We start from the raw sequence: 13144 nt of genomic DNA on the forward strand, positions 1-13144 counted from the left end.
ATGTATTCCACCCAGAGTCTTAAAGCTTTGAGGGATGACAGGCCAACTCCTTGCAGGAGAGCCATGACACATACCAGAGCCCAAGCAAGCTCTCAGCTAAGCATGGCTTGGGGTGAGCTCTGTACCTGGTGGTCTGTGCCGGTGGAAAACATGAATATCCATAAGGTTCTCCAGATTGTCCTGCAGCGTTTCCCGAGCCTGCCCAGTTCTTCTATCTGCACTCTGGATGCTTTTGGCCTGCCAGTCTGTCCAGTAGATTCTCTCGCCATAAAGAGTAAGTCCAAAGGGGTGAGGCAGATTGCTCCCAATCAGCACCTGGTCAGATTACCCCCAGCCCCCAAGAAAACGTTACTAAGAAGTCAGTAAGGGCAATATGCTTCCCTTGCCCCCTCTCAACATCATAGGAACAGTCACAACAAAAGGAGAGGGATGAGGAATGCAGGAGCCCTCAAACTGAGGTTCCCTCACACAGTTTGCAACTGAAGGGGAGCTCTTCTCTCCCAGTGAAAGCAGCTGAGCATTCCTTGATTTGGGGATTTCACTTTCAACTGGAAAGAGAGGCAGGGGCCATAAGCACTCTGCTCTAGGACTTGCACCTCAGGTTCCCAAGCTTCCTTGTTCAGGATGGTTTCCTTACCTTCCTGCTGCTCCCATCCAGGCTGGCATGCTCAATGGTCTTCATGCCTGCGTCTGCCCAGTACAAGCGCTGTGACTCATAGTCAATAGCCAAACCGTTGGGCCACGTCAGGTTGGAGGAGATGATCACCAAGCGGTTTGAGGCATCCATACCAGCACGCTCAATCTTCGGGCTGGCTCCCCAGTCAGTCCAGTACATGAACCTGAACACAAGCCCAGAAAGAAGTGAATGCCTACACTCCACTGCCTCTATAGCTCAGCAGTGTAACAGAGAAGCAAAACAGCCTTGTGCCTTCAGCAGCTAGGAGGCAGCAGCAGCAGCAGACTAACACTGTCTTTATGGCCAATCTTGGGTTCTTGTAACACTCCTAAAACCGTACTAAAGTTCATATCCCCTCTACTGCCCATGTTCTGACCTAAATACAACACGGAGAAAAATGTTCAAGTATTTACAAGGCCTAATAATTAAGCAATTATTTCCCACTCTCTGACACTGGACATTTATACTCTTGCAGCCCTAGTCTTCCAGTAATCCAGCCAAGGAAAGAACAGCACACTTCCATTCAAGACTTTCAATGGTTCTAAAGCAAGGGCTGGCAAGCTTGTGCCTATTCACCCTAATCTAGCCTCAGCTCTTCAAGTCCTGTGATTCAAAAGCAAAAGCCTTTATTGAAGCCATTCATTTCTGTTACTCTTCTCAGGTTTGCTTTCCATGGCACAGCTGATCCCTCAGTGCTCTCACTGACACAATACTCTGAAGTCAAGAGGCCACTAGTATTAGAACTCACTTGGGATCAACACTAATTTACTGGGACAAATTCCTCTGATTGAACTGTGGTTGAAAAGCAGAGAGCTTGAATAAAAATTCAACACAGATGTGAAATAAAGATACAAATATCTAGAGAGACCCATTCTCAACATTTTTACACCAGATCTTTAGTTACTAAATCCCCAGGATAAGCAAATGGAAACACTGGCAAGCTCCTGCAAGCATTACAACTTAAGGGCAATTATCTCTGCTTATCTTGTTCTACTAGCATCCAAAAGCAGGTCTCTCCTTTCAGACTTTGGCAGCTCATATAACAAAAATGCCAGAGAGAAAGGCAATTGTACAAAAATAGAGAACCTGAACATCTTTAGACACACAAGAATTGCCGTATCATCCCAGAAAAAAGAATCTCTCACCCTCCAACAGGGTCCACCACAATATCTCTAGGTCTATCAAGGTTCTCCCAGATCAGAACAGTCCTCATGGTCCCATCTGTGTTGGAGACCTCTATCCGATCTGTTCCTGCAAAGATTGAGAGAATGAGAGAGAAATCAAAATCCTCAGGAAACACAAGAGATAAGGAAAAAGCATCCATACAGCAATTCATTCTTCTCTTCCTTCCATCCTTCATCCTATCTGGAAGGCAGGTAAGAAATATGGATCAAAGTACCATCTTCTACAAGGTCTCTGATATCAGCAACCTGTTCACCACTGGTGCTGAGCCCTGTATGGATGATGAACAGCACTCTACCAGGCCCCTAAGGCATCTATGTAGGCATAAGAGAACAGCAAGAAAGGAGTCACCTTCCTCACGTCTCTGAACTATTACTCTCAGGCAGGGAACATCCTTCAAATTCTGCCTACTGCACCCCAAGATACACTGCTGGAACATACATACACAAACACACCTGCAGCAAGAAGACAGTGGTCTTAGACTTCTAATACAAACCTTTGTACAGAATTAGCATTGGGGACACTGCAGAGAGAGAATTAAACAAAATATTCCACATCAGCTCCCACTTGGTTAGAAACACATGAGATGAAACTTCATTTTTTGCCAGACAGACACAGACAAATCTTGATGAGACAGAAGTGGAACTATACAGCTGTTACTGAATTTTCATGATTAGTGAGGAAGACTGAACCCTCGGTAAAGTGGAGGATCCCAGTACCTGCATCAGTCCAGTACAGCTTGTTGGTGACCCAGTCAATTGCCAGTCCAGCTGGACTTTCCAGGCTAGTGTCTACCACAACCTAAACAAGAACAAAAAGAAAAAGTCACTAAACAGACCTTAACGAGAAAGCACTGAGCCCGATGCACTACCTGCTCACTAACAACAAAACTTTCAAAAGGCAAAAGTCCAAGCAGAACAAGGCCGTAAGAGAGAGGATTAGGGTCTTAAAGGTTCATTTCAGTCTCACATTTGGACTAACATCTATTTTCCAAGTCTGTTCGAACTGCAACTCCAAACTTCTGAACTCTGTTTTCTTCCTTGATGGCAATATTAGCCTAAAGGAAATGCACACAGAACAGTCCCAAGGAACGTGGCTCTTATTCCAAGTGTGGTACATAACAGAGGATGCAATACATCTTCCTTTCAGATTTTCGGACTACAACAAAGGAAGCACCCACAGCTTGCAAATCAGCATGCTTCATGTCCCAGTTCAAGCTTTTCCAGACAAGCATGAATGTACAGCAAACGTGTGAAGCGTTTAAGTGATCTCAGAGCACTTCTAGCTTGCCTAGCTGTGGCTCAATGAACAAGTCACAACATGAGCTGCAACTCCTTAGAAGGCCAGTTTACCCCAGTAGCTTTAAATCTGATGCTCAGAGAGTCTCCTGGCTAAATGATCCCCACACATAGCACTGTACCTCTTGGCTTGATCCATCCCATTTAGCTCGGCTGATGGAGTCAGTGCTAACATCTGTCCAGTAGACATAATCATCTTTTGAGTCCCAATCCAGAGCCACAGCACTTCGCACATCAGCAAGGGGAATGACATCATCTGACAGGTCATCTGTGTCAAAGCTGATCCGACGGATGTCCATCCTTCGGGCAAAAAGCAGGAACTTGTCAAGACCTGATCAAAGGTCGAAAGGTCTTCTTTTAATTTCTCTAAGTTCAACAACATAGTGATAGACACAGACAATTCCCTATTATATCCAAACTCCACTGCATACACCACCTCTCACTGGTAGGTCACAGCCCAGGATTTTATATGTAGCAAAAATGGCATCTTAACGGAGAGGAGGTGAAAGGAGAACAGACCTGTTGGGAGCTGTCTCCTGGGGGTGCCTATCGGGCAGGGAAAAAAAAAAAAAAGAATAGTCAGCCAATGCTCTTCAAAAGAATGGCACAGATCTCTCTCCAAATCAAAGAGCTGTGCCATCTTTTGAGAATCCAGGAGACAGCTGGCCTAATTCTCCCATCTGGCTGCAAACCAAGAATAATTCTGGCAGTCAATAGGTCTGAATTTTTTATTCACCACTGATGCAGCTCCTATGGGAGCTTTAGGGAAACAGTCACCTATGACAGGCAGCACAGCACCAATAGCAGCCCTGGATTAAGGACTGAAGAGCACAGCTTCTCTGCACCCCTACCCACCAAGCCCAGCAAGGGGAAAGGGGAATATATCTAAAGTTGAGGCATCCTCTAGCAGAGCCCCCAGCACTACCTCAGTCTCCCCTGTTGCATCCCTTGGAAGTAACAGCTGCTGTTTACTCCCATTGCCGACCCTCTACCACCCGCTGAACACCTGGGCATGCAAGCTGTGGTCCCATTTCACTTACTCTGGGCACAGGCACGGCTGCTGGTCTTGCGGAAGCCAGTGGGGCAGGCACAGGTGTAATCCTTGCTGCTTGGCAGGCAGAGGTGAGTACAGCCCCCGTTGTTGGGCCCACAACGATTTCTCCCTGCTCAAGTAGCCAAAGACAAAAAAACAACCACGCATAAGGCAAAGAGTAAAGAGAATGAGGAAAAATGCCAGCAAAGGCAGAAGGAAAGGTCTGTTACAGGTACTGGCATGAACTTCCTCTTTGCCTGTTATGGAGCCTGAGCCCCACATGAATAAGGCAACTTAACTTGTCTACCCAGAAAAATTATTTGAGAATAAGAGAAGGTATACATTAAAGCATTAACTCCATTTTTTAGGAGTCGATTTTGAAATAAAGCATTTACCTCAACCAACTTCCAGAGTGGATTACAGTAATTTCAAAAGAGTAGTGGAGATGTTACTCATAATTTGTGCCTCCTTACAATTTTTTTTTTTCCAAAATAGCTCGTGTAGACAAGCCACAGATATTCCTTATTGAAAAACATTCACTCTCAATGTCAGCAGGAGGAGCTGTAGTAACATCCAGCACCAGATTACTGGTGCTGAAGGACCTAAGATTGAGAGGCTGGATGCAGCAAGTTCTGTGGGAGCACAGGACAGAGGTGATGGATGTGTCAGTGCCCTGGGTTCAGCCTTGTTATCTCCCTGTCCAACAGGCTGGATGGCAGCTGCAAGTCTTCCAGTGGCTCAGCTGGGTCTCTACCCTCACTGCAGTTACCTGCTGGCTGGCGCTGAGGGTGCAGTGTGTGGATGTCCATAGGGAAGTGGAGTTTGTTGCGGATGATCTCCTGGTTCTTGCCCGTGAATTTGTTGGCGCTGTTGATGCTCTTGGTGTGCCAGTCTGTCCAGTACAGACTGTCCTCAAACACAGTGATAGCAAAGGGGTGCGGAAGGCCTGTAATAGAAGTCCATTACAGGGTCATTTCAATCACGTGATACAGAAGTCAGGCTTGCAGAGAGGCAAGGGAAAGCTCTTTCCATTGCCCCTTCAGCCTCAACACAGTCAATCCATCAAATCCACCTCATGCCAATGCAACAGACACTTCCCCTCTCCTGTTTGCTGAAGCCTGGGAAGATGATAGTAAAGCTCATCCCTCAGCAATGGCAGAATTCATCCCACAGTGAAAGAATAGGAGACTCACATAGAAGCAGCAGCCACCTCCAAGCAGGTGGTTCTGAAACTTACTTCATGCTACTGTCTTTTTTTACTGCACTGAGCTGTTCAAGTGAGTAGCCCGTTCTTACCTTGGCTAATAACAGCCTTCCTATTCCGCCCATCAAGGTCAGCCCTCTCAATGACATGGTGTTTGGCATCCACCCAGTACATTCGGTGCCCTGCATAGTCAATGGTCAGTCCGTTGGGCCAGAAGAGGTGCGTATCTGCAATGATGCGCCGATTGGAGCCATCCATGTTGGAATACTCAATGCGGGGAGTGTTGCCCCAGTCAGTCCAGTAGATAGTGCTGGAGGAAGCAGGGAGAAACAGGCTAGGAAACTGATGCCCCACATCCTGCACCAAGCAACACTTTCTATCCAGCGCAAAACAATAATCCCTGTGACCTTGAGCATGAAACAGAGTCGCAGCCACAGGAGAAGTGACAGCCAACAAGGCAACAGCCTTCAGTTTCAGGCTGGTGAGACCTGAAAAGCCCAGAATACAATTCAAGATCTGAAGCCTCCCAGCACCATCCAGTTCCTCAAACTGGTGATAGCAAACAAAGGTTTGAGCCCAAAGGCAGCCCTTGTGACCAAGAACAGTCATCATTGTTCACTCTGACATTTTTGTATGGAGGGCTCACTGAGGCCCCAAGTTCCCACTCACCCTTCCATAGGATGGAGGGCAATTGCTCGTGGCTTCTCCAGGTTTTGCCACAGAAGCACTTTCCTGTGGGTGCCATCCAAGTTTGCTACTTCAATTCGAGATGTCCCAGAGTCTGTCCAGTATAATTTGTCATGGATCCAGTCAACAGCAAGTCCACCTATCTCCAGAAGAGAATTAAACACAGAATGAAAATAAGAACAGCCTCTGCCCAGAAACAGTTCCCTTCCCCTCTCAGCCTCAGGAGAGGCCCAGCTCAGTCTTTCTGCCTCTTTCCCCTACAACTGAGTCCAGGGAGACACTGATCTTGCACACATTTCATCCACCCCATCCCCTTGCTCAGGGAGATGTGTTCCATTTTGAACACCATGTATCCGCTTCTCCCTACTCACTCATCCCTGCTCTCGCACCATCACTAGTTCCCCAGGCCTTTGCCTTTTTTGCAGTGACGCACCTGGGCTCTCCAGCCCTGTGGAAACCACCTCTTCCACATTGCTACCATTCAGATTGGCCCTCATGATGCGGTCCAGAGTGACATCAGACCAGAACACCAGCTCCTTGCTGTGGTGGAAGTCAAGAGCAATGGCATTTTCCAGGTTGTTCAGCAGCAGCGTATACTCCGAGCGATGAGGCAACACTTGTCGGATATCAATCCGATTGGCAAAAAGCAGCACTGGCTCTGGCCCTGAAGATATACATGAAGACAACATTAGAGTACTTTGACAGGGTCCTGCCTGCCGTTCCCTCTCCTTCAAGTCCCACAACATAGTTCTGCAGTACTGGCAACAGGAAGTCAACGCCTAGGTGCAAAACACATCAGAGAGAAGTTTTCACATCCCAAACACACAGTCCCAACTCTGAGATGAGTAGTTTCAAAGCACTTGGCAAACATTCATTCAGCAAGAACCGATCACTCCAGGTCCCATCTGAGACCATCTCACCTCAGTGTCTGAAGCCGTAACACTAAGCAGACACCTGACAGCTAGGCTGTAGTTTGCTTTTCTCATATCCACCTCCCACATCCACACAAACCCACATGCTCTACCACATCTTCTACACAGCTTACTGTCAAGGCAAGACAGGACATAGTTGAAGTCTGCTCAGTGGACATTTCCACCGGGGGAAAAAAAAAATTGAAATCCTTTATGAGTTACATTAGGGAAGCTGAGGAGTCAAGTTAAATGTATGGATGCCCTTAAAAACATCAAGTGTCCATACAGCAGCCACTCGCGGCATTCAGGACTAGCGATCAATGAAGGTCAAATCAGAGCAAGGAGGTATGATATAACCTGACTGACAAGAAGGCATCAGAGGTAGGATGCTATTTCTACCCCAGGGTCTGGGTCACCAGGAATGACAAGGTAGTAATGGACTAGAGAAAGAAAAAAAGCTGGGGAGGAAAGGAAACAGCGAAGTACCTCTCCATGGTCAAAATCACAAAAATATTTTGAAAGGCATTTGCTGAAAAGCTGTGCAGATCTAATACAAACCTGAGTACTTTCTCTGCCTCACAGATTGACTTGGTGAACAGAATAACATTGTCAGTGAAGCATTAGAGACAAAATTATGGGAACTGGACCAACACACACACACACACACACACACACACACACACACACACACACACAGAGAGAGAGAGAGAGAGAGAGAGAGAGAGAGAGAGAGAGAGAAAAGCTGAATTCCTGTTTACCTAGAGCTTTGCAGCTGCGCTTGTCAGGTCGCAGCTCGTAGCCTTGCTCACACCAGCACTGGAAGCCTCCTTCACTGTTGGTACAGCCTTGGCTGCAGTAACCTTCCTCTGCACATTCGTTCACATCTGCATGTTGCAGACAATGAGACAAAGTTACTATTATATCATCAGCATGCCAGGAAATGTCACTGATAGCTTGTTTCTGCTTTCATGATGTGATTTACACCCTATCATAGCCATTATCTCCAAGCAAATCAAAGCAGCAGGGAGGAGGCTACTACTCCAAAAACCCACCTTGGCATGACCGGCCATCTTCCAGGAGCCTGTAACCTGTGTGGCAGGTGCACTGTACCATCCCTCGTACCATCTGGCACTTCTGAGTACAGCCACCATTGTTGATATTGCAGTTTTCCTCCCCTGTTCGTGGACCTGTGACAGCAATGTGTGAAGGTAACCAAGCTGAAACCACAAGGCAGTTGCTTGTGTCCTCAGCTGTTAGGACAGCAGCCGCCTCTCAGAACAGGCTGAGCAAGAGAAGGAAGGCAGTGACTGAAGCTGCCTTGTCTCAGTCACAACACTCCCCGGAAGCCCACAGCCAAAGGGGATCTGCCCCACCTAAGACCTGGACAATGGAGCTTGGAACAACATGCTTTGGGATTCACTGTCTCTGAAAACAAACTTCTACACCCAAGAGAGTAACTTTTCCCCATTGTTCCCTCTCTGCAATCTGTAATTGGTAAAACCACCACAGAAGTCGTTTTCCTCAGTTTTCAACCCATACCCTCCCATTAATGCAATCTGGGCTTCCTTCCCTACATATGTCCTTCAGGAATACCAGATTGACTCTGCCTCTGATTATGTTTAAGACTGGACTTGGAAGACTTACGGCAGTTATGATGTGGGCTCTCATCACTGCCATCTCCACAATCATTTGCACCATTGCACAGCTTTCTCTGGCCAATGCAGCGTCCATTCTCACACAGAAACTGATCTGGGGCACACTGGGGGGTTCCTGCAGCAGAGGAAGAAAAAATTAAGCACACAGGGCACCTGATAGAACAACCGTCAGGGTAAATAAAAGGATGCAGAACATTTTCCAAGATTTGTTACAATCATTACATGAGCACGAATCAATGGTCCTCTTTCCTTGAATTCACCTCATCTTGCAGCCCTTACTGATCCTTTTATCTTTATGCTGATTCAGAGGCCTGCAAACTCTCCTCCAGACTGAATCTAATGTTGCTTTATCAGGAAGTTCAGCCATTTAGTTTCTCTCAGAATGACTGGAAGGTCCTGGCTTAATTCCCTTTGGTTCCAGATTCCACATCTCTCCTCAGCATGTCAGAGAGGAGCCAGTTTCTGACTTTAATCATCTGAGATGCCACCCCAGCATGGCTATGGATCTTAAACCTGCCTAGGAATGAGTGTCTTGTCCAACCCTAACTGCACTGTGACAGACTTGGAATGGGATTTATACGCATCCTTGAAATCTGAGCTCGGGGAACAGGATTTCACACATGAGCTACACACTTCAACTTCTGCTGTTGGCAGAGACACTCTACAGAGTATTCTTGTAAGTAAAGTAATGCTGTTTGTAGGGACTCTGCCAATATGTTTCTTCAGCGATAACTGCACTGTCCTGTTGCCTCTTATTTCTTGTACCTCTCAAGCTGACTCAGTTAGTGATTTCTAAATCATCACCCTCTGATCATCCTAGCAAGACAACGCAACAATAGAGCTATCACCAAAAAACAACTAGATTGGCAGAGTGCCTGTAAGCTGCACGGAAATGGGCAGCTGTGAGACTAAGAGCAAGTACTAGTAAGAACCAACAGACCCACCAACTGGAAACAAAAACAAATCACATGGAAACTCACCTTTCAGAGCACATAAGTGGTTCATAGGAAGGATTCCTAAACTTGAATTGCATTTATCATAATGATCATAAAGATCCTTACATGAGCTGATCTCATACTGCCCTAGGAATTTTCTCACTGTACATGATAAAAATATCAGAGATGACACAGGTTTTTAAACTCCTGCTACAGACATTCATAAAGTGCACATTCTGCTAGGACTGGAAACCTTCAGTTACCTTTTACCTGCTTTTTTTCCCCTTTCTTTTTTTGAATTTCAGTGACCCTGGAAGTTTGATTGGGCTTCTGGGCTGCAACTATTCCTTCAATGTTTGTTTTCAATAACTTGGCTATCAGGATGAGAACAACAGGGTTATCACCTTGCCTGTTAGTGTAATTGCTGTTTTCAGGACCAGCACCATCTCCTGCACACTGGTGCTCATGACAGCTGACAGATCTAGAGCAGCAGCTCTCAAACTACTACAAAGTGTGCCTCTCCAAGCCCTCTGAGCTCATCTATCTTTGTGCAGCAGTCACTATCCCATCTCCAACAGGCCCAAACAACAGGCACAGTTTTACAAATCCCTTTTGTCACCCTTAAACTCACTAAAATACACTGATCCAGAAGTGTCAGTATGAACACCTAGGCTCTAACTCACTGGGAGAAACTCACTGACCAGTACACACTTGCCTCAGCAAGGCCTTCAGACATCCTAGAGGAGCTAAGCAAAAAGGAAGACTCCAGGCATTCTCTGAGGGCTATCACAACACTAGGATGTGTTGAAACCTTTCTCTTCACCATATCCACCATTATATAAAAGAATGGCTATACGTGAGATGATTGCTAGAAAGAGGAAGAGAGGCTCCTGAACAAAAATGCCTGAAGGTGTCTGGCACCCTTTATCTTTAAAACAAAGGTCTATCCTTCACTTTCATTAAATGCCCTTTCTGATTCTATTCCCCTATAGAATCGCTTGGCAATTTCATGTGGCAGCAGTAAAGCTATCCCAAACTTTTGTGAAGGCATGAGTTAAACTCAGTCCATTAGACATGGGTAACAATTTCACACACACTATTAGTGTTTCAAAGTCTGAATGGAATTGTCTCAGACTTATGTGGTAATTCATAGTGTGGAGACAGGATAGGAAGATACAGGGATCTAATAGCTGACCAGAAAGTGAGTATTTAAGTGAGTTTAAGTACACAGACCTGGACCTGTTTGCAAGTGTAGACAATAGCCTACAGATCCTGTGCTTTGGGAAACATGGGAAGTCTAGCGAAGTCTAGGCTGAACTCAATCGAGTCATCCAGGCGACTTACTACCTATTACCTCCAAGATGGAAACATTAGCTACAAGCAGCAATGCAGCAGGCCAAACCTGTGTTCTCACAGTTCTCCTCATCACTGTTGTCAGAGCAGTCATCTTCCCCATCACAGCGCCAGGACAGACGGACACAGCGGCCTGATTTACAGCGGAACTGGTCAGCAGTGCACATAGATGTAGCTGAGGGACCAAAAAGAGACAATTAGATAAGCAAGGAGGATCAGAAGAGACCTGTTCCAAAGCTAATGCTCCCGCACACAGTCTTGCATCTACAGAAACTGAACACTCCCACCAATCCCCATCACTCACTGCAGTTTCTCTCATCTGACTGGTCGTCACAGTCGAAGTCTCCATCACACCTCCAGCCAGCATTAATGCACAAGCCACTGTTGCACATGAACTCCCCGGAGCGACATGGCTGGTGAGATGCTGCAGAAACGAATAGGTAAAGAATATAAAGAGCAAATTCAGACTAACGGAACATCCTCAAAAATCCCTCAGTGCCATCCTTGTGCTTTGTTATCATAGAACTCGGTCTTGAATAGACCCCTTCTGGAAACATTTTCAATTCCTGTATATAGAAGTGCCCTCACTACACAGTAACTCCCACCAACACTCCCACATTCCTGCATTAGAAAATATAAAAATGAAAGAGCTAGTTTGTGTGTCACCACTAGACAGCTGTCTATACAGCAACCCTTCCCCCAACCAATGCCAGATCCATTTAAGTTTGCAAGTCAGATGCTTGGACCAGTATATCACCCTGTACTAACTTACAGCAATCAGATTCATCAGACCAGTCCCCACAGTCATCATCCCCATCACAGTGGTAGATGTCCAAGATGCAGCGTCCATACGCACACTGGAACTCCTCCAAGCTGCAGGTGGCAGCTGGAACATCTGATGCTAACAAGGGAGTAACAGGAAACACATCTGAGGTGACAGAGTACAATCCAATTTAGATGTTACCTTCTTCAATCTAATAATGGACTAGCAAGCATTCACTGCAAAAGTGGTCAAAATTACCAGCCGCTGCTGCATACCTCTGTATGACCTGTATTACAGAGAGGAACTTGAATGTTGTTTGTGCTTCACTAGGGAGTGGTTTAAAGTTGTGTATCAAGGCAGCTGCACAGTCAACCCACTAAAAAACTCACACAGGGTGTTACTCTACAAACACGAACCTTCCGAGAGTCATGAAGTTGTAGAGGAGGAAGCAACCATGCAGAAAGAAGGGGATGATGGCAAAGCAAGAAAGAGGATCCAGGAGTGTCACCTTCTTCTGTCTTACATTAAAGATACTATGGCTTAGTGCCCTCTGGAAGGAGTTTAAATTGTTTATTAAACCTCGAAAGGCAGATAAAAAAACAGAAGGAAAAATAAAGCTATTCTCTGGGGTAGCTCTATATTAAGGATTGAGGTATGTCAGAACGCGAGGTCAAAATATGGAAACATAAAGGAACAATTCCTTTACAACCCTAACAAAAATAAACACTTGAAGAGCAAAGGAAGTGAGCATTAAGGTGCCCAGGTCTGTACCTGATTTTTGAGGTTTTACCCCTCCCTTTCCTCTCAAGATGTCGCCAAAACAAACTGTGCCTTATCAGTAAGGAGTACTGCCAGACAGATGACCCTGGGCAGAGGCCAGCAAACTTATAGTCAAGGATTTCCCCACTGTTCTCTCTTCAGCAGTACACTACGTGGAAAGTGATGAAAAATATCCAAGTCCCACGTGACAGAATCTGACACCTCTTCTCATATTGTCCAGCGAATGAATTGCATGTTTCAGGCATACACACAGTCTTCAGCTGAGGAGCTCAAATAATAAATCCATGAAATAAAAGGGGAAAAAAAGACTGACAGAGCCTGGGACATGAACCATGCTGGCATCTCCAAGAATTTAAGTCACTGACTTCATTTTCTTCTCAAGGAGACCCAAACAAACCTTTCGGATTCCTTTGGTGAGGCACACATTACCAAGCGTTTTAGTGTTATTCAATTGTAACCACAAAACAAAAAACCGCCACCACCACCAACAACAAAAAAAGAAGAGCAGAGTTCCACCTCATCCTAGATGAATGAAGAGGCAGGATCGGAGATAAAGATGGCAACCACATGAAAGATGGTAATAAGAGAGAGGGAGGTAGCCAAACTGAGCTTCTTAGCAAAGTGCCTATCCTTAAAATGTCTTACAGAGTAGAGAAAATAGCTAGCC

The 13144-nt window shown here is 45.8% G+C and overlaps 1 protein-coding gene across 3 annotated transcripts in view; it reads right to left on the reverse strand.

Moving 5' to 3' along the window:
- The window catches only part of LRP4 (LDL receptor related protein 4), an 85320-nt gene that overhangs the window by 14782 nt on the left and 57394 nt on the right, over positions 1 to 13144 (reverse strand). For 2 of the 3 annotated variants that reach the window (XM_064512682.1, XM_064512684.1), the window contains exons 6-21: positions 11707 to 11835; positions 11239 to 11358; positions 10984 to 11109; positions 8636 to 8761; positions 8044 to 8178; positions 7750 to 7875; positions 6514 to 6744; positions 6063 to 6219; positions 5486 to 5703; positions 4959 to 5135; positions 4197 to 4322; positions 3279 to 3487; positions 2578 to 2659; positions 1822 to 1927; positions 638 to 839; positions 126 to 315 (exon numbers count right to left, since the gene is read on the reverse strand). In XM_064512682.1, the coding sequence (XP_064368752.1) occupies positions 126 to 315; positions 638 to 839; positions 1822 to 1927; positions 2578 to 2659; positions 3279 to 3487; positions 4197 to 4322; positions 4959 to 5135; positions 5486 to 5703; positions 6063 to 6219; positions 6514 to 6744; positions 7750 to 7875; positions 8044 to 8178; positions 8636 to 8761; positions 10984 to 11109; positions 11239 to 11358; positions 11707 to 11835 (2460 nt within the window). The remainder of the gene's footprint in view (positions 1 to 125; positions 316 to 637; positions 840 to 1821; positions 1928 to 2577; positions 2660 to 3278; positions 3488 to 4196; positions 4323 to 4958; positions 5136 to 5485; positions 5704 to 6062; positions 6220 to 6513; positions 6745 to 7749; positions 7876 to 8043; positions 8179 to 8635; positions 8762 to 10983; positions 11110 to 11238; positions 11359 to 11706; positions 11836 to 13144) is intronic. The other variant, XM_064512683.1, reaches the window with a different exon arrangement.

The sequence above is a fragment of the Dromaius novaehollandiae genome, chromosome 5, assembly GCF_036370855.1.
Source record: "Dromaius novaehollandiae isolate bDroNov1 chromosome 5, bDroNov1.hap1, whole genome shotgun sequence".
In the NCBI taxonomy this organism is placed as follows: domain Eukaryota; kingdom Metazoa; phylum Chordata; class Aves; order Casuariiformes; family Dromaiidae; genus Dromaius; species Dromaius novaehollandiae.